Source organism: Chelonoidis abingdonii, chromosome 7 (genome assembly GCF_003597395.2).
Source record: "Chelonoidis abingdonii isolate Lonesome George chromosome 7, CheloAbing_2.0, whole genome shotgun sequence".
NCBI lineage: Eukaryota > Metazoa > Chordata > Testudines > Testudinidae > Chelonoidis > Chelonoidis abingdonii.
In genome coordinates, this window is record NC_133775.1 from 97,163,847 (window position 1) to 97,183,509 (window position 19,663).

Genomic DNA, 19,663 nt, shown 5'->3' on the forward strand with positions numbered 1-19,663 from the left:
CGCCCGCAGAGATGGATTATGGCCAGGCTTCTATTTGGATCAACGGATTAAAAAGAAGGGGGAAGAGATAGCTCAGTGGTTTGAGCATTGGCCTGCTGAACCCAGGCTTGTGAGTTCAGCCCTTACGGGGGCCACTTAGGGATCTGGGACAAAATCAGTACTTGGTCCTGCTAGTGAAGGCAGAGGACTGGACTCAATGACCTTTCAAGGTCCCTTCCAGTTCTAGGAGATAGGATATCTCCATTTATTTATTTTTTATTTGAATGTGTTTTGAAAACAGCAATTAATTATTATTTTCAGATACTCACAATTAATTGGACTTTTAAACACCCAGATATGTCTTATTTTGAAATATTTACAAATATTTTAATTTATAGAAAAACCCTTTCAGTTCCCCTTTTTAGAATTCCTACTTCATTTTAAAATCGTATTTCCTCACTATGTGCCATTCAGAGGGCACCATATTTGTCCTCTGAACACCCTTGTGCTGGAACCTAGAAAAAAACAATTGCTCAAACTCCTAAACATTACATATACAGTAAAACCTCAGAGTTAACGAACACCTCGGGAATGGAGGTTGTTCATAACACTGAAATGTTCATAACTCTGAACTTTCAGTTCCAAATGAAGTGTGTGGTTAACTGGTCTGTTTTTTACTCTGGTTTTCATAACTCTGAGGTTCTACTGCACATCGTGAGCCTGATCCAAAGACTCTTGAAGTCAATGGAAAGATCTCATATGAACTTCAATGAATCATGGATTAGGCCCTAAGGAAGCAATTGAACAAACTCTGTGAGCCTTCGCTTTTATATTTGGATTATTTGGGAAACAAGAATTAACATCCCTTGATTTCTCTAATACGCAAAGAAGGTAGGTAAGCATCCCTACTCATACCACACTGCAATAACTTCTTTGAACGTTCTGTCTTCATCTTTGGCTAAAAAAGATTTTCCAAACCCACATGTTTTTCAATAAGTACTTGTATACTATGTTGTTATTGCACTTTCTCCATAGGATAGTCCATGGTTTCTTTATTATATTCTGTAATTCAGTTTGTTTTTCCCCATGCATTGACAGACATTATATCTGGTATTACTATGGTATAGGCCTGTCTAATATTAGTGAAGTGTTGAGATTTGTATGTGATATGAATTATATTTACTAAAAGTAATTTGATGAAATAATTTCTGTAAAAGACACACACACACACACACAAACAGTACACATCCACCTCTTCTCATCTTCCTTCCTGATGGGGCTGAACTTAACCCTGATGAACACTCTACTGGCTGAGAACCTGTTTACATTAATGTTAGTGAATGCCATTGCCTGCTGCTTAATCATGAAAGTGTACATTATCCTTTATAACGACACATTCACCTGGTGCCAAGTGATTTAAATCTTTCTTAACCATGTGTTAAATATGTGTGAAATTCTGAACTGTGGTATTTTAAGGCAGAAGTTGCCAAATAAAGATTAAAAGGAGATGGAATGCAGCAAATCAGAGCTAGTCAAATTATTTGTTACAAATTTAGCCCAATTTTCATAAGTGCTCTTACTGTTGTAAATAATAAAAATAATGTATATTGCAGTAGAGTCAAATAGTCCCAATTAAGGCCTCATTGTGCTGGGCACTGTACATGATTATTGTTATTAGCATATAAGCTCTTTGGGACAAGGAAGATGACGAAGGGAAATCTAGTACTATGTGTTTGTACAGTGCACAAACAGGTCAATAGGACTCCATTCTTGGTTGGCCCTTTGGTACAACATAATAAACAGGATTAATAAGAATTAACTGAACAGCTTGTGTTGCAGTAAGGTTTTACCTGAGTAGGACACAAATCCAGCTGCAGAATCCAACTCTTTTATCCGAGCGTGGGACTGGCACTGTTGCTAAGAGTGGCAGAGTTAACCTTACTGCAACAGACGCAGCTCCATTAAGCCATTACTTGAGGACTGTAGGTGCACATAGAACTCAAAACCCCAGTATGACAGATCTCGGTGAAGGCCAAAAGGAAGCTGAGAACTGGAGACATTGAATCCTGACAACCAAATCTGTAACAAGAGTAGGCATATTGAATTACCGTATTTACTGTGTGTAGTACGGAAATGTTGGCACAAGTGACACGAGAAATGAAAAAATACCATCTGAACATACTTGGTGTGAGTGAGATGAGGTAGGTGGGAGTGGCAAGATGGTGCTGCAATCTTACGCTGAGGAGGAGGAACCCATGAAAGAGGTGTAGGAATTATGCTGGATAATATCACAGTGAAAACCCTGCTTGCTTGGGAGCCAGTGAATGATGAAATAACAACCGCCAGGATGCGAACAAAACATATGTACAATAATCCAAGACTGTCTACACTAGAATTTACATCAGTTTAATTTATGTCATTCAGGGGTGTGAATAAGCCACCTCTCTGAATGATATAAGTTACACTGACCTGAGTGTTGGTGTAGACAGCACTACGTCTGCAGGAGAGCTACTGCCGCTTGTTGAGGGTGGATTAATTAAGTCAACGGGAGAGCTCTCTCCCCTCACCCTAGAGCATCTGCACTGCAGTGCTACAGCTGTAAGCTCTGTAGTATAAATGTAGCCCAAGTATATGACCAACAAATACATTAGGCAACAGTGACAAGAATACATTCTACAAGCAGGTGCAGCAAGTATTGGATGACATGCCTAATCAAGACCTCAGTTTGATGATAGATGACTTCAGTGCACAAATTGGCAACAACTCGATTGTCTGGGAAGGTGTCCTGGGCACAGCAGCAGAAGGCATCCAAACTTATAATGATGAATGGCTCTTGAATCTCTGTGGCTCAAACACTGTAAAGAGAGGCCATGTGTGTGTATCTAAGAAGTGAGCGTCTTCTTTGAGGGATGTCAAAGTCAGCAGAGGAGCAGATGTTGGCTCAGATCATTATCTCTGAAAGGCCACGTTACAACTTTAACTCCAAAAGACCACAAAGATGGACAAAAAGAGTGTTAGGACAAAGAAATGCAGATCAGATTGCATTTAGCAACTGTTCCAGTATTTTACAGAACCAGAGTGATGGAAGTCTGGAAGACAGATGGTCAACCTGGAAGAAGATGGTAGTCGAGACAGCAGAGGAAGTAGTGGGCCTCCAAAGAGGGCAAAGGTAAGGTGCATAAATTATTACATCTGGAACATGGGCAACAAATGACGAACAGAAAACCCTGAAGGCAAAAAAGGAATCGTGCAAGACACAGGCAGAACTCTTAGAGGCAGAGGAAAGGACAAAGAAATAAAGAAGAAATTCAGGTAAGATAGAAATGTCTGGTTCAGAAGAAGGCTGCAGAGGCAGAAGCAGCAGCACAAGAGAGGAGATTTCAAGTAGCTCTATAGAATAGTGAAAGACCACTTAGAAAGACTAGGGCATCACAGGTGATGCCCATCAATGACTGTCATGGACAGATGTTGAAAATGCCTGAAGAACAAGCCTGGAAAGAATGTTTCCATTCAGATTAAACTGTCCAGAGCCAACAATCATGCACAGGTTTGAGTGAAATGCCAGTGCTAAGTTAGAAATAGAAGATAACACTCAGTGAAATCAAAGAAGTCATCAGAGGCCTCAAACAAGGGAAATGCCTGATGTTCACAGAATTCAAGCAGATGTACTGAAGGCAGGAGGGAAAATTCTGACTGAGCAGCTAATAAAACTCTAACAAAATATAGGTAAAAGAACAAGTGCCACAGGACTGGAAAGATGGTATTATTGTGGCATTATGAAAAAGGGTGATCTTATTCAGTGCATGGTATCACCTGGGAAAAAGTACCACAACTAATGAGTGACAGTAATCGGTGGAGGAACTGAGAGCTTACAACCTAAATATAAGACACGAGACACAGGTGGATACAACAGATGTGGGAGGAACACAAGATAAGTGACACAATTATTGTTAGTGTAATAACAGAAGACACAGCACACCCACTGCCTTACCTTTGTCAAATATCTGGTAAATGGCAGAGCGAGATTTAAGGAGAGCCTTTAAAGCAGGACAATATAATGTCTGTTTGGATTTTTACGGGGAGCTCCTCCTAGTGCATAAGGGGTGGCCTGGGCAAAAGCACTAAGGTGTTTGAGGGACGATTGGACTGATGAGTGATAAAGGCTGGCTGGCATCATTGGCAAGGCCAGGGGGAAGGGCTGAAGGTTTGATTGTACATAAAAGATCATGGATAGGGTGGGGCTAATCCATGAATGGCCTTAAAAGTGAAGACCTAGTTTTTGTTTGCAGTGGAAAAGGGAGAATCAGGGGAGGGGGAACAGTCTGTGACCGCATTTCAGCTGACTGTGAACTGTTTTTGTTCAGCAATTTACTATTCGTTATTCAGTGGTCACTTTAAGTCACCTGATATTTTTTTCTGTTTCTTGTCTGGATAGTTGAAACTTTTTAAAGAGGAAAATAATGAATTACAAATAACTTACTGCTAGTAAAAAGATCAGATGGAAAATGATTGTTACTAAAGTTTGTGAGACTTTCGGTGTTTGTGAACTGTTTCACAAATACCAGAGTGACTTTCTGAATACTCCTGAACAACAACTCGTAAGATTGTACAAATAACCGTGAATCAAACTCAGTACTTTATTTGAGCATAATTACAAATCCCTTTTTGCATCACTTGGTCACCTCTAGAAATGCTTTCTGTACTATTGTGTGTAATATTTCACAGACTACTTAGATCTTCTAATTTTCTTTATAATTAACTATGTTGCAAACAGGAGAAATCTTAATTGGGAAGATAAATTGTATAGCAATCTGTTGGAGTTGTACATTTTTATAAACAGGTTGCATTTCATACAAACCTTCCTGTGGCTGTAGAATTCTACCCCTTAATCTAGGCCTTGAAATTGGGGATTGATCCCTTATCAGTTCTTGAGACTATATCACACTCCATTCCACCCCTTATGACTCAGCTGTATCTTCAGTAACAACTGCCAGCAGCCAGTACTGAAATGCACAGCACTTCCCATAGAGATAGGTTTGTTCTGTTAATTGTACTGATTGGTTCAGTCCTCAAACCTACCTTAAGATTGCTTCTTGGACTAGAACTTACCTCAGCCAATCATAGGCTTTTAAATGGCCTACACCATGGTGTGTTGCAAATGTACCTGATATTTGCATCCATCAGAGCAAAGCATTTTTTAATATTTTTCCTTGTTTCTGTGTTGTCTTAATTAAAAACATGCTTGCGAAATGCTCAAGTACATAACAGAATAATTAACTGATTTGTTCTGCAGGGTTCTCGATGCTCTTCTGATGCCAATATGCTTGGGGAGATGATGTTTGGCTCTGTGGCCATGAGCTACAAGGGTTCTACGTTGAAAATTCACCAGATCCGGTGAGACTCGTTCTGTCTTTTTTTTGTTTGTTTGTTTGTTTGTTTTTAAACTGATGTCTTTTTCACAAGATTCTGTATTGGGGTAAAATTGTTATTCAACTGAATGTTCCCAATGCAGAGCAGAGGAAGTTTCTAGGTTCAGGTACAAATAGTATTTATCCTGATAATGTTTTTAGACATATAATAATGCTAGGCTAATTGTTGTGCTATACATTTAAGCCTTTAAAATCTGAAGGGATGTGAATGGAGAAAAAAGGAAGTCTTGGGACAATAGTTCTGTACTGATCTCTTCCTTTTTTGTCTTATAGCTCTCCTCCTCAGCTTATGCTTAGCAAGGTTTTTACAGCTCGAACTGGAAGTAGCATCTATGGAAGTCTAAACACGTGAGTACATTAGAAATAGTATCACTGAGTCTGAGTAACTCAACCTAAGCTCTACCTGGAAGAGAATTCTGAATCATGTCAGAAGCCTCACAATTCTTTTTTCTACATCACAAGGAACTTTGTATTATTTCCTGTGGCTTGCCTGTCCACTGTTTGCTTGTGGTCTTCTCCGCCTCACCTTGCCTTAAACAAAGGGATGGACTGTTCCTTCATAGCAGGTGTTGGCACTTTGGCAATTGGAGACTGATCCTGCAAGAGGCTGAACACTTTTGATTGCTACTGAACTCAATGAGAGTTGAAGGCACTCAATAACATCTGTTGGGACTGAGGTGTTCCAGAGTGGGTCTTTCTTTGAGCTACTTGCTGCTTAGTTTGCATGGGCTAACTGTACAGCTGGCCTGGCTTTGTGAACACTGTTAGGTGGCAAAGGTTTTTCCATAACTTTAATGAAAGCCTGCATTAGTTGCTAGTCTGTCCCGTTCAGGCTATCAATGAAATCAGACAGCGCTGTACCAAAATGTGAATTACTGATTTTGTTGTTTTGTTTTGTTTTTTTTTAGGTTACAGGACAGTCTTGAGTTCATTAATCAGGACAGTAATACATTAAAGCCAGACCATAGTACAATTATGAATGGACTCCTTGGAAACATAGGTAATTAAAAGCTTATTTTCTTTCTTAGTATCTTTAATTGAATAAGCACTAGATTTTCAAACTTTTGTGAAAACTTTCATGTATGAACATTTATTATGCAGCTAATAAAACCCACTGAAACAGTAGCAAGGGATTTTATAGAAAGAAACCTTGGCATGGATTTGGGGAAAGTAAGCCATACAGCTTAGGTCTTGGTACAATTGGAGACTGATCCAATTGATCCAAGCCACAGGACACAGAGCATTTTTTCCATCTTGGTTAAAGGTTTAAATACAACCTATATCAGGAAACACCAACATAAGCACCACTTTCCCTTAATTAGTTGTTTAATTTTGAAGCCAAGGTTCTATTGTAGTTAGAATAAAATTGCCTGGAAAAAGTTAATTTTAAAACATTAAGTGATCAGCTTCCAAGATTATCAGTGGACATACATACTCTTCTGCTCTAGCAGTCAGACCTCTGAGCTAAGGGAATGTCGTGTTACCACAAAATGGGGTTTTGGCTTCCAAATAACGGCATCAGTTATCTCAATGGGATGACATTTGTGCTTAAATTTAAACATGTGCTTGAGTGCCTTGTTAGATCAGAAATTAAGTAATTCTTTTAAAATCAATTTTTTATAGCTGAAACTACAGAAATGAACCTGCTTAAAAAGGTTCAGAAACATCAACAGATGTTTTTTCCTCCTTGTTGTGGCACACATTTCTTTAAAACTTGCATCATGATTTGCAAGCTAATTGAGGTATAATAATTATAATAGGCTTGTGATACTTTTCTTGCCAGTAATTCATTTACAAGGGAAGCCTTGTAAAGTGGTTTGAGACTGTTGTCCATTAAATGCACCCACGTTTACAAAAATGTGGAAAGTCAAAGTTGTATGTCCTTCCCATTACTCAGTATTTCCTTTGGGCTTTGTGTGAGATTTTTTAAAAGTGCCTAAGTGCGTTAGGAGCCAAAATAAAGAAGTTCCTATCTCGGGCACGTTTGAAAATCTCACCTTTCCTCTGCAATTTGTAAAACAGTGGCTTTTGTCTGGCAAAATTGTTAGTATGCCAACCTTCCTGGCCCTCCCAAAAAAAATCCACAGGGAAAATTAAAACTTGAGTATTGTCACTGTTACGATTCAGTGATTTAGGTGTAGCAAAGCATCATAATGATGGCCTTCTACAGCAGCAAAAAGAAGGAAAATAACTCTGCTAGTGTGCTGCTGTAGGAGGTGTCAGTACATCAGTTGGGAGTCACAGAGGTACGCAGTTAACAAATGACAGAGCATTTCAGAAGAAGAAACAAAAATACAGAGACCGCAATGAAACTGCACGAACTTTCAATCCTTTCATCAATGTTTGTTTACAGTTCCCACTTCAAGGCAGAGGGAACAATGGGCAAGACAGGGCCAAGAAGTTAATCTATAACTGGAGCATTTGTAATAACTAAATTAAATTTGAAAAAAAAGCTTCTAACTCACTGACTCTTGCCAGCTCATGATACAAAAAAGTTTCTGTGTGTTTTTGTTGGGGACTGTTTACACACTGCTCTTTTCATACATGCCTGCTTTTTTTTTTTTTTTTTTTTTTAAGCTAGTCCCTAAGTCATTTAAAGAGGAGAGAAGGGAGCTTTAGTTGAAGTGCAGCCTTCTGAATTTTTTTTAATCAATTTACGTAGAAAACCTTGGGTGCACAGTAGCTTCCCAAATTCAGCTTTTTGTTGCAGCTGGCAATTAACTAATTAAAAATGTCAGTATTATGTTTTATTTTATTATGTACGTAGAACAAGTATAACATATTTCCCTGATGTAACTTACGGGTCAATAATGAATTTTTCTATGGTTTTAAAGTTGTTAATATTTATTTTCTGTTCACCATTCTTGTGACTAATGTCATGTATTGACTCTTAATTTTCATGAGCAGTGATTCTGACCTGTAATTTTTCTCACCACTCTATTAAACTTAATTTATTCAGGCTTTTTTTTTTTTTTCGTCTTCTTGGGAGGTGGAGTACCCGAGCCACTCCGTCAATGGACATATATTAAAACAGATGTTTTACATCAGGCTAAATTTAATATCTGTGAATCGAGCTAAAGTTTTGAGCTAGTAGGTGTTCCTAACTTCCTGCATAAATTAATTATTTGTATTTTAAAAGTCTCTTTTATGGGAGGTAATGTAAAATTGGATCCTGTTTTAAAAAAATATTGGAAATACAGTGTTTTAACCATAGGTACTTCAGCTTGGATTGTAACTCTTGCTGAGCGTAAGAGCTGTATTCTTCTGTATTTGTTGGTCTGCATTTATGTTGGCATATATCTTTTTTTTTTTTTTCCCCCTACAGACTCTGCTCTGCTTTACTAACCTCATTCTTTCATATGTATTTTACATTCTGCCATGTAGGTCTTTCACAGCTTTGCAGCCCTAGGCGAGCGTTCTCTGAACAAGGTCCGCTCCGCCTGATCCGGAGCGCCTCTTTCTTTGCAGGTTTGCAGTGTGCTGTATGCATAGTCTAGTTTATGTAACAAGGATGTGTGGATTTGTAGTGTAGCCATGGAAATAAGATACACTTTAAAAAATACAGCTGTGAAATTGGAGGGCATGGGGAAAATGTAAAGTGAGCAAAGATGCCAGCTTTTTATCATTTGTAGGAATTTTAAGCACATATCCTAGAGAGCAGTACTGATGCTTTAAAAGTTCTGGTCTCTTAATGAGTTTTGTTTTATAGACACGTACCCATTTGCATGGTACATATCTATTTTTGGAGGCAATATCTGACACTAGTTGCTTTCCAAACTAATTTAGATGTGGACTTGTTTTAACCAAATTTATAAGAATATGTGTCACTTTTGGTTCATATAAAATGAACAATTCTTATTTTCAGTGGCTGGGTCTTACTTCCATGGATGTATAGCTTTTGTTTCACAGATCTGTAAAATATATCGCATTTAAGGTTATGATTGAGACACTTTTTTTTGATCTTCTGTTCACATAAGGACTGGCTGTGAATATAGATGCTGCTCAAGGCTTAGTTGAACAAGCAATTCACTATATAAAGTTTTAATAGTAATCCTTTTCCTTCCTGACTACTTTTGTAAAATATTTTGGAAGAATTATTAATTATGTGGTCCAGACTTGTATATAAAGCTTTTATTCAACCTTGCTAGTTTATACACATCTAAAATCTGTTACTCTTTTTGTCTTTTACAAAGGGCATTAGCTGCTTGGCTAATACTCTTTTGGTACATTAGAATTTTACTCCAAAATCTTTTTGTCAGAGAGAATGAATGTGGGTCTGGTTCTTTTTGTGTTTAAAATAAAGAAGGAGACTTCAGAAAAATATGTAAAAGTTTTTCAAATAAATGTTTTGGCTTGTTCAGCTTAACAGCATCTCTTGGTGATGGTCTTGCACAGTGTGTTGGAAAATATCTAAATTAATGGAATGAGATGAGCATGATCTGGTTTTGTTAATTAAATGGAACACTGAAAAGAGGGACAGAAAATGTATATTCTCTTGATAATTAGTATGCTTTATTTTACAGTTCACAGCAACCCTATGGACATGCCTGGGAGGGAGCAGAATGAGGATAGAGACAGCGGCATAGCAAGATCTGGTAAAACCCAGCACACTAGAGAGCACTAATGAGTGATTGCTATTAGATATCCCTCTATCCTGTTACCTAAGCCACTTTCTGTGTTGCTTGGTGACGTCCTAAAACCAGAATCCCAGAAATCTGATTTTCCCTACTATAATGATCTGTTTTGAAATGTATGTATTCATTTATTTATATTTATGCAAATGTTAGAACAGGGCACCTATCTATATACTTTAGGCACTGTTGATATACTTAAAAATACTCTGAGTGCAGTAGTACAATTGATTACAACCCACTCCCAATGAGCTGGGCAATTTAAAGACTCAAATCAAACTCATAACTTGTTAAAAAATATTGTTCCCCATTATTACTGAGGGCAATAATAATCTCCAGCTTTTAGAATGGGTAATTTTCCCCCAATAAACTCAGGATGCTGGGCCTGTTACGACTGGGGACTTGCATCCTCCCAAGTTTCTTATCTTTTGAAAAAGAATTTTCTCTCTCACCCTTGTGGGTTTGGAGACACAGTGCAAGGTATCTACATATATATACAGTGCCTGTGCTGTTTATTACCTCTACACTGGAGGATTTAAAGTCTGTTCCAGCTCTGATGTGCTGGAACACTTTGCTGGTTTTACTCTAAACTGGACATTTTAAAAATAAGAAATGTGTCTAGCTAGGAAGGACGAGTCAGATGTTTGATGAGTTATGTCAGATGCATTTAGTGGGGTCCCTCTAATTCAAGGGTAGGCAACCTATGGCACACGCAGCAAAGACAGCACGTGAGCTGATTTTCAGTGGCACTCACAATAGTTCAGTTATATATTATAGACTTATAGAAAGAGACCTTCTAAAAATATTAAAATGTATTACTGGCACATGAAATCTTGAATTAGAGTGAATAAATGAAGACTCGGCACACCACTTCTGAAAGGTTTGCCGACCCCTGCTCTAACTGCTACCATAATTTCCCCAATATTCTTTTCTTTTGTGTGCCTTAGCTATGTAGAAAATGTTTCACTTGTTTTTTCTAATTCTTACAGCATCTCTTAGCAGCCTACTCATCACTCCATTTCCCTCCCCGGGCTCTTCACTTACCAGAAGCTGTGCCAGCAGTTACCAAAGACGCTGGCGTCGCAGTCAGACCACAAGCTTGGAGAATGGAGTCTTCCCTAGATGGTGAGCTGGAGATGATACAGCTGGTTTTAGCTCAGACTCTTGCAGATTCCTGTAGTCTGATTCTGCTCTGGCATACGCCAGCATAACACAGTACGCTGTGGCGTATTTATATTGGTTTAAGTGAAATTAGAATTGGATCCCTGGTGCTTTTTATGGTTTATTTCTTCATAGTATTTACTGTTCTTTCACATAATAGAAACTGCCAACTAATTGCAGGTAAAAATATGAGTTGAAGTTCTGAAGAGAAGGAGCCCTGAGATCCTAATAAAAAAGCAAACTGTTGGCAAAGATAAGTGTGGAGTTCGGATCTGGTATTTCAATTCACAAACTTTCAGATCTGGACTTTGAGATTTAAGACCCATCTTTCAATAATGTGTCATACTTTTATAGAGTGACAACACCGATGTTACCAAGGAAGATGATTTAACAACAAATGCAAACAAAAGGAGTTAAATTAAGTTAAATGTTCTGATATTTAATTACATAGAACTCAAACTGCCATTTAAAGCAATGAATTCCTCAAGCTTTTTCTTTCTCCTCTTCAAGGTCCGTAGAGGAAAGTTTTAATTTGTCAGATGACAGCTCTGGTCCCAGCCCGGGAATTGTTAGGAAAAAGAAGATCGCAATTGGTGTGATATTTTCACTCTCAAAGGATGAAGATGAAAATAATAAATTTCATGAGTTCTTTTTCTCACATTTCCCTCTTTTTGAGAGTCACATGAACAAACTGAAGAGTGCAATAGAACAGGTAAACGCAGTCTCTTGGGATTCTTGCACTTTCTCTATTAGTTTTTTCTTTTCTTTTTTTTTTCTTGCATCTTACTAGTGTATCTGTAATACAATGGGCCAAATTCCTCGCAGCTAATGGAGTTATACCAGAGATAATTTATGCTCAGTGGGTCAGATCTTTGACCCTGCTTCCTACTGACAGCATAGGGACTATGTTGGGGATGGGGACAAAGCATGCTGCATTATGCTGCAAGGGTCACTGGAAGCTAGAACAGTCCTTAGGCTGCTCTAACTTGCACTGAAGTTTCAGCTCCCAGACAGCTCTGATATCAGCTGAGGTTGAAAGGTGGCTTAGGACCTCCTTTGCCTCTTTCCGTCAGCTACACTCAAGTGGATTGCGTTGCAGGTTCATGATCCTTCAGTGGGCTTGTATGAGCTCTAAATAACTCTAATATTTTTGGTTTTGCTGATTCCTAGTCTTGCCAGATTTTCTAAGAACGAATGAATAGTTTTACATATAAAGTCATCTCAAACCCCACTTCTAGGGAATGCTTTAGTAGTGAATGTATGAAAACTCTGAATCCTTTTCTAGCTTTAATGACTGAAAGTGCGGAAGAGAAAGAGACTGCAAATACATATAACTCTCCTTACACATAAATGATGGCACATTGCCAACTTTCATCATGTTTAAAAAAAATGTTATTTGCCTGACTGGTTGCATAAAAGATAAAACCAAACACATGACTTTGTTTTCCATTTTCTTTACTTCTGTTGCCATGTCTGTTGTTCGTTATCTGTTTAATGATTGTTTTCAAGGCTATGAAAATGAGCCGTAGATCAACTGATGCCAGTCAGCGGAGCTTGGCATATAACAGAATTGTAGACGCCCTAAATGAATTCAGGTGAGTATTTTGTCTTAAATCTTTTAATGCTGTTTCTTTTAATGTGCTTGAGTTCTTCCAGAACCTTTGCAGTGCAGTGTTTCTCAACCCTTTCAGATTGGCAACCTCCTATGCAAAGTAAAAAATGATTGCTGACCCACTTACCTTTACTGTAAAAGTCAGGGTGAAAACTGTATTAATGCTACCATTGCAAAGCCTGTATAATTTACCAGGGTGTGTGTTTTGAGAGGATATTGGAGACTACTTCACCATGAAAGGGCAGGGCTGTGTGGGGAGCAGATGAGCAAGATTTTCTCTGCTTTACATTGTAATAAAGTTTTCAGTGTCTCACATCCCCTCTGATTGCCTTTCATGGTCACGACCCACTGGTTGAGAAACACTGTTCTACTTCATCTTTTCCTAATCTCTGAATAGAACATAACCTTCCCGCCCCCCGCTCGCCCAATCTCTGAGAGGAACCATAGTTATTACTCTACGGGAATTACTGATAGGTAGTTGGAGGGGAGGATGTTGTACAGACAAAACTACACAGGATCTTTTCAGGGGGCAGGACAAAGATGCCACATTTATTATGATTTATGACCAATAACATCTTAATCCTTATACACGAACATTATACCTAATACCTACACACACACACACTATACCTAATACCTACACATACACACCCCCTCCCACCCATCAGATGTTCTGCAGCTGCTGCATAGTTACAGTCCTGGACATAGCCTGAGTTTGTGGCTTGATTTTTCAGCTTGGGTTTGTAGCTTGTGGCGGTAACTGGCCAGGAAAGCCGGGCACAAGGACAAGCTGGGTCTCTGTTGGGCATGCACCGATGCCCTTCCATGTTGGCAGCAGAATGTTACCCTCCAAAGTCTTCCATCTCACCCATCCTTTTTGTAGGCTTTAGTTTGAATCCAGAGTCTATATGTCTTGCTGTGTCACGCTGCCTCTGGGTTTGGTGATTGATCACCCGTCAATTGCAGGCATGACTTTCAGCCTCGGACCTGGCTTTGATCATCCTTCTATTGTACCTTTTCTTTTTAGGGTGGACTCTTCTTACTTTGTTAGGGCTCTTGTCTGCATCTTCAGCCGTTGGTGTTTGAACTTTATTTTATCAGGACAAGCTGGAGGTTGATTCCATCATCCATACATACCTAGTCACATATTTAACCTAAACTAATAGGATTACAGCAGGGTTTGCAAAAATGAAGGTTGAAGGAAGCTTTTACAAAATGGAGTGAGCTTTTTAAAATGGGGTTTGAATTACAATATGGAAAACAGTGAACAGAAGTTAAAATGTAGGCAAGTGTAGTGAATGGTGAACAGAAGTTACATTAATAAAGTGAACAATTAAAAACAATTTTATTCATCAGTTGTACAAGGAGCAGCTTTCAAAAAATGTCTAAGCCTTTCTTCTGACACCTGCACATTGGAGAGGGGCAATATCAAAATCTAGCATCTATTCAGTTCTGTTGAAAAATAACATATGAGTACATTGCTGGCATTTTCCGTCAGTCATTCAAATAGCGTGGGGGATGGAGTAGGGAAGAAAAATGAAATCTATCTGTTTCTAGTGATTTGTCATCACTTAGGTAGGAGTGGCAGGATGCCCCTAAAAAGAGAGACTAGAACTACATTTAACAAGCCTTGTAGAAGGCAACATTACGTTGTAAAAAAAGTAGTTAACCTTTTGCTTTCCACTCACAGGGTGTTTTTCTTAACAGTGAAAGATCCTGCAGGACCATTCATCTGAAAAAAATGACTTTTCAGTTTAGTTTCAGTCAGCAGAATTACTGCTGGAGTGTTACTGAATAGCCATGGATTATGAGATATTTGAGGGCAAATGTAGCACAGTTGTTATATTTTCCAAACATCTCTCATCTCATAATGAGCCAAAGTCTCAGTTCTTCATGCAGCTGCTCTATGCTGTCGGCTGTCTGTCCAGGATGAAGGGACAGGCTTGAAATGCACAGCACTGTGAGCCTTTTCAGCACCACCTGGGCTGCATATGCTATCCTGGTGGCTATTTCTAGGAGCAGCCTGGCATCAGAAGACTTGGCAGGCTCAAAGGTGGCTTGAAGCGCCTTTAGGCTCCCTCCCTTAGGATGCAAGTTCTGTGCTGTGCTTCTACAAGGCCCAGCACAGAAGAAACTCACTGGTGGGTTCTTCCCCTCTAATAAGTTCTGTTTGGTTGTGCTCCAGCCGAAGTGCAGATGACGTGCACAGTTTGAACAGAGAAGTTGAAGGTTCTCGTCTACATGCATATAGGGTGAAAATGCGTATGGAAAAGTAAAATAAAACACCCCACTTTATAGGGCAAGATTGACAGGCTTGTTTTCTGAGGCTTTAAAGTATTGTCAAACGTAATTATTCACATGACACTTTGATTGCAGAACCCTCAATGAATGCATTTGTGCACTACAAGTTTTGTGCAGCCTTTCCATGATGCTGTAAATATTGTTCCATTGCAGCGTAACTGAGTGAATTAAATCCAGTATGGATTTCCTGGGGCTGCAGCCTTATATTTTAACTAAGTCAGTTAATAGGTATGTATGCTGCAAATGCCTTGCAGCTTTTGGCAGCCTTCTAGAACCTTATTTCTCTGCGCTGTACAGGATAGTAGTGCTGTATTGTAACCTGCGGACTATAAAAAGTGCTGTTATGGAACAGAAAAACACTTGCTTTTGTTTTGTTTTGTTTTTTATCAATCAAGTGTTTGTAATAAAAGAGATGCATCTTAGTGTCAACATCTGGATTATTGAGTTCAAAAATCCATTTGGGGTTAAATGGAATATCTTCTGGATAGGTACTTTGATTTCTGTATTATTCAGCAAATTCTTTTGTGCGTGTTTGTTGGGGGTGTGTGTGAAATGTTAACCCCATCATTATCCCCATAGTGGTGGCATTGCTAGTATATCCCCTTGCTACCAATGAGAATACAACATTCTTGACTCAATCTTCAGCTGGTATAAACGAGCATAAATTCACTGAAGTCAATGGCAGAAGGTTAATTTATATCTGCTGAGAGTGGGGCTCCCTGCTTTACCACCAAGGAGTTGAAAGACTAATTGATGTACTTCTCTGAGGTAAAGTGATCATGAGGATGGTCCACCCGTGGCCTTCTCCTTGCCAACCGCAAAAATCTGTTTTGGGCAGCAGATAGGAAGGGGAATCCTGAGGGGATTATTCTTCTCACCATGTGCGCAGGCAGCATCCATTGTTAGATTCTGGGACCTGCCTTGTTTTTTCTGAATTCTCCTTCCCCACTTCCCCCTGCCCTCCAGCCTTTCTGCATGAGCTTAATTCTGCAATAAGTAGCATAATGTTGCATCTCGCAGCCTGTGTTTGCTCCTTTCCCGCGGGACATCTAGTCAATCACCTGCAACATCCTTGGTAAGCCTTGGCCACACAAATGGGGATTCCCAAGAGATGTTTTGAACAGAGGCCCTGCCTTGTGACTTTCCGAGATACAGAGATTTACCATGAGGTTAGTCTGGTTCTGGTTTTTTTTTTTTTGTTTTTTTTTTTAAAGTAATGATCAGCTTTTTATATGTTGTATGTTAAAGATGCAGACCGAGCTAGACTTTAAATCTAATGGGCACCAACTGCCTTTGGCCCTGTGTGGCTCTGAAAGCAGCCCATGAATCACTAGGATGTATAACTTTCCCCGTCCACAGACTTCTGCACTGGCTGCTGGGGATGGTAGGAGTGCAAGAGCGGCTACCATCCAAAGACTCACCTATGCAGGGAAGATCCTCTTGTGGCTGGAAAAGATGGCTTTAGGTCAGCTTTGTGCTGGTATGGCAGTGTCAAGTGCTCTAACACAGGAGAGGATCTGGCCCTCTAGATTTTCTACATTTACCTGCCTGCACTTGTTCTTACTTATGATTTGTTCTATCATAGCACCTGGAGTCCTGTCTACAACTAGGGCTTCTACCTATCGTACTTGGTGCTGTATGAACACAGAACAAAAAGACACTTCCTGCCCCAGATACCTTATAATCCTAAGTAAAGCAGAAATTGTGCCCTGGTTTGCTCCTCTTATCTCATACTCAGAGGGGAAGCTGTTTCCATGAATGGCCCAGACTGAAATTTTTTTGCTGTTTTTCAAATTGTTGATATTAATAAATGTGTTGCAAGTTCAGCATCAAACTCTAGATCTACCTTGCATTGTTGTTCACTTTTAAAATATTTTTAAATTTGTTTAATCTACTAATGGATTTAGCTGGTAACACTGGACTCAGAGGCTGAAGGCTGTCTTCAGATCTCAGATACGCAGAAACGTGCTTTGTAAAATAAGCTACTGTGCTTGCATACACGTTCAGATGCTCTCAAAACCCTAAGGGCCAAGCCAACAGAGTGCATTAATAGTGCTGATTATGCATTTGAATAATATCCATGTGGCATCTTTGGGTGTGGTAAATATGCAGATAGATGAGGAAACATTAAAAACATAACAAGGGAAACACCTCTTCTAACATGCTTGCATCAGGCTTAGGCCTATTTCATACCAGTGATATTTAAGCAAATTACATTACTGACTTCAATGGAGAGTTCTGCTTAAAAATTGATGGTGCAGTGTGGCGCCTTACATTATGCATAACTCAGCAAGGTGAATGAGTCTTGCATATTGCATGGGCTCTTCCAGAGCAGCAGAAGGTATGGTGACAAAAAAGAACACACATGCTTCTAATCCAAAATCCTGCATTCTGAGTGTAATATTTTCATGTCTAAAGAAAATGCCCATTTTATAGAGGAAAATAAAACTGAGTAGGGGAGGGAAAATGTAAGTGTTCGTGAATTTTGCAAGCCAGCAAAATTATTTTAACATAAAAGAAAAATACTTTGAGCATCTTTTAAGATTTTCTCACCATAAAATAGTATTTTAATAACACTTTTGCCTTCAGGAACCTCAGAGCTTTACATACAGCAATGAAGTAAACCTCTCTGAGGTATTATTACTGCCCATATCACAGACTGAGGATCTGAGGCATAGAGAGAAGTCCTTTGGGGGCATGGACCATCTTTTTTATCTGACTTTGTGCAGTGCCTCTCCCAGTGGGGCTCCTATATTGCTACAAGAGTGAAAGAATTTGCCCAGGGTCTATCAGTGACTGTAGGGTAGGGAAAAGATTCATAGTCTTGTGCTGTAACCAGTAGTCAACACTGCTGCTGGATTCTTAATAAGCATTATGGTTATTTGTCTTCTGGTAGCAGCCCGGGTGTGCTAGGTGTTCTCTGTACCCACAGGCACACGCAGCACAACTCTCTGAAGGCTTTGTGTTTGTGTATGTTTTCAAAGCTGAGAAATCTATTATGAGAGATGATATTTTCTTTAGCATTTCCTGTGCTGCTAGGGACATGCCTGCTTGCCCACCACACCATGAGTGTCTGCGAGTTCTAGGCTAAAGTTCAGACTCCCCTACACGTTTCTATGTGTAAAGCATTTTTAACGTACTGGAACCTTCACAAGAAAAGAGTTTCTTACGAAGTGAACTTTCCCTGACTTGTTACTTTAAGGTGCTGCTTTGCGTACGGAATTGGGGAAGTTCGGGTCTGAATAGCGAAGGGGAGGGGGCTGGTCTGTTAAATGCGGTGTTTGCTGCAGATCACGCCTGATGATCGATGAACGCAGGAATATTTGTTAGTTTTGTTTGGAAAAATATTTCTGAGAAGTTAAAGGAGGGATTTCCCCCCCGTCTGCAGAGCTGTAAAGCAGTTAATCCTTGCCCGTGGTTTCTGTGCCATTACTTACATGTCTGGTATTGAAGGTTCCCTTTACTGCAGTCACATGCCTGCTGGCAGGTGGCCAGTGGAATCTGATCTGTCTCTGAGGAAACACTATCAGTTGCAGATGCAGCCTCGGTTACCAGAATAGTAAATAACAAGTCACAAGACTCAAGCTCTCCTTTCAACAAAAACAAATATTTTAATATCTTGGTTTTAGTGTAGAAATAGTTTATTTTTCCTTTGAAAACAGCTGCATAGGGCTTGATTTGGTGTTAGTCTGTACTAATGGAAGCACACAGGGGTTATTACATGTTGAGCTCTTCGATTTACCTCTAGCTTTTTAAGGTCAGCTGTGTCTCACAATGTAGAGTCTGACACCAGTTTTAAGCTCTGTCATATTGTCACACAGTCCCTGGGCGATGCTCTGGAACTGCTGCCCACAAAGCCAGTCAGGACTTTGAGGAGCCTCCTCTCTCTTGGAGCAAATTGTCTTCAGGGCAAGAAGCTCACACGGCTTCACCTCGTGGGTCTGACCTTGGAGCATTCAGCATATGACCCTCCGTGCGCTTCCCAGAGTGAGTCCGCCCAGGGGAAGCCAGAGGGTCCTGCACGCACCCCCTACTTCACAGTCAGACATGACTCTTAGCCAGCCAGTAAAACAGAGGTTTATTAGATGACAGGAACATGGTCTAAAACAGAGCTGGTAGGTACAGAGAACGGGACCCCTCAGCAGTGTCCATTCTGAGGCCCAGCGAGGCAGACAACCCCATCTGCGCTCCCTTCCCATCCCCAGCCAGCTCCAAACTGAAACCCCCTCCAGCCTCTCCTTCTCTGCTGAGTTCCTTTCCCGGGCCAGGAGGTCACCTGACCTCTTTGTTCTCTCACACTTTTAGCATCCCCTTGCAGGGGGGAAGGACCCAGGCCATTAGTTGCCAGGAGACAGTGTCGGCCAGAAACTGAGGCACCCACACAGTATTCAGAGGAAACATTAAGAACAGTCCCACTTTGTCACACATATGCATTCTGATACTCAGGATCTCTCCCACTCGACTAGCCAGATGTAAAGACCACTGAAGAGAAGGGGCTGTGAGTCAGGGCTGGTGGGAGGCTTTCTTTTGATAATTCTGTTTCTAGCCAT

General features: G+C 39.9%; 1 protein-coding gene across 1 annotated transcript in view; it reads left to right on the plus strand.

Moving 5' to 3' along the window:
* The window catches only part of FNIP1 (folliculin interacting protein 1), a 90,525-nt gene that overhangs the window by 52,680 nt on the left and 18,182 nt on the right, over positions 1–19,663 (plus strand). The window contains 8 exon segments of the mRNA XM_032769154.2: positions 5,273–5,373; positions 5,682–5,756; positions 6,317–6,408; positions 8,793–8,876; positions 9,932–10,003; positions 11,029–11,164; positions 11,711–11,912; positions 12,710–12,795. Of these exon segments, the coding sequence (XP_032625045.1) occupies positions 5,273–5,373; positions 5,682–5,756; positions 6,317–6,408; positions 8,793–8,876; positions 9,932–10,003; positions 11,029–11,164; positions 11,711–11,912; positions 12,710–12,795 (848 nt within the window).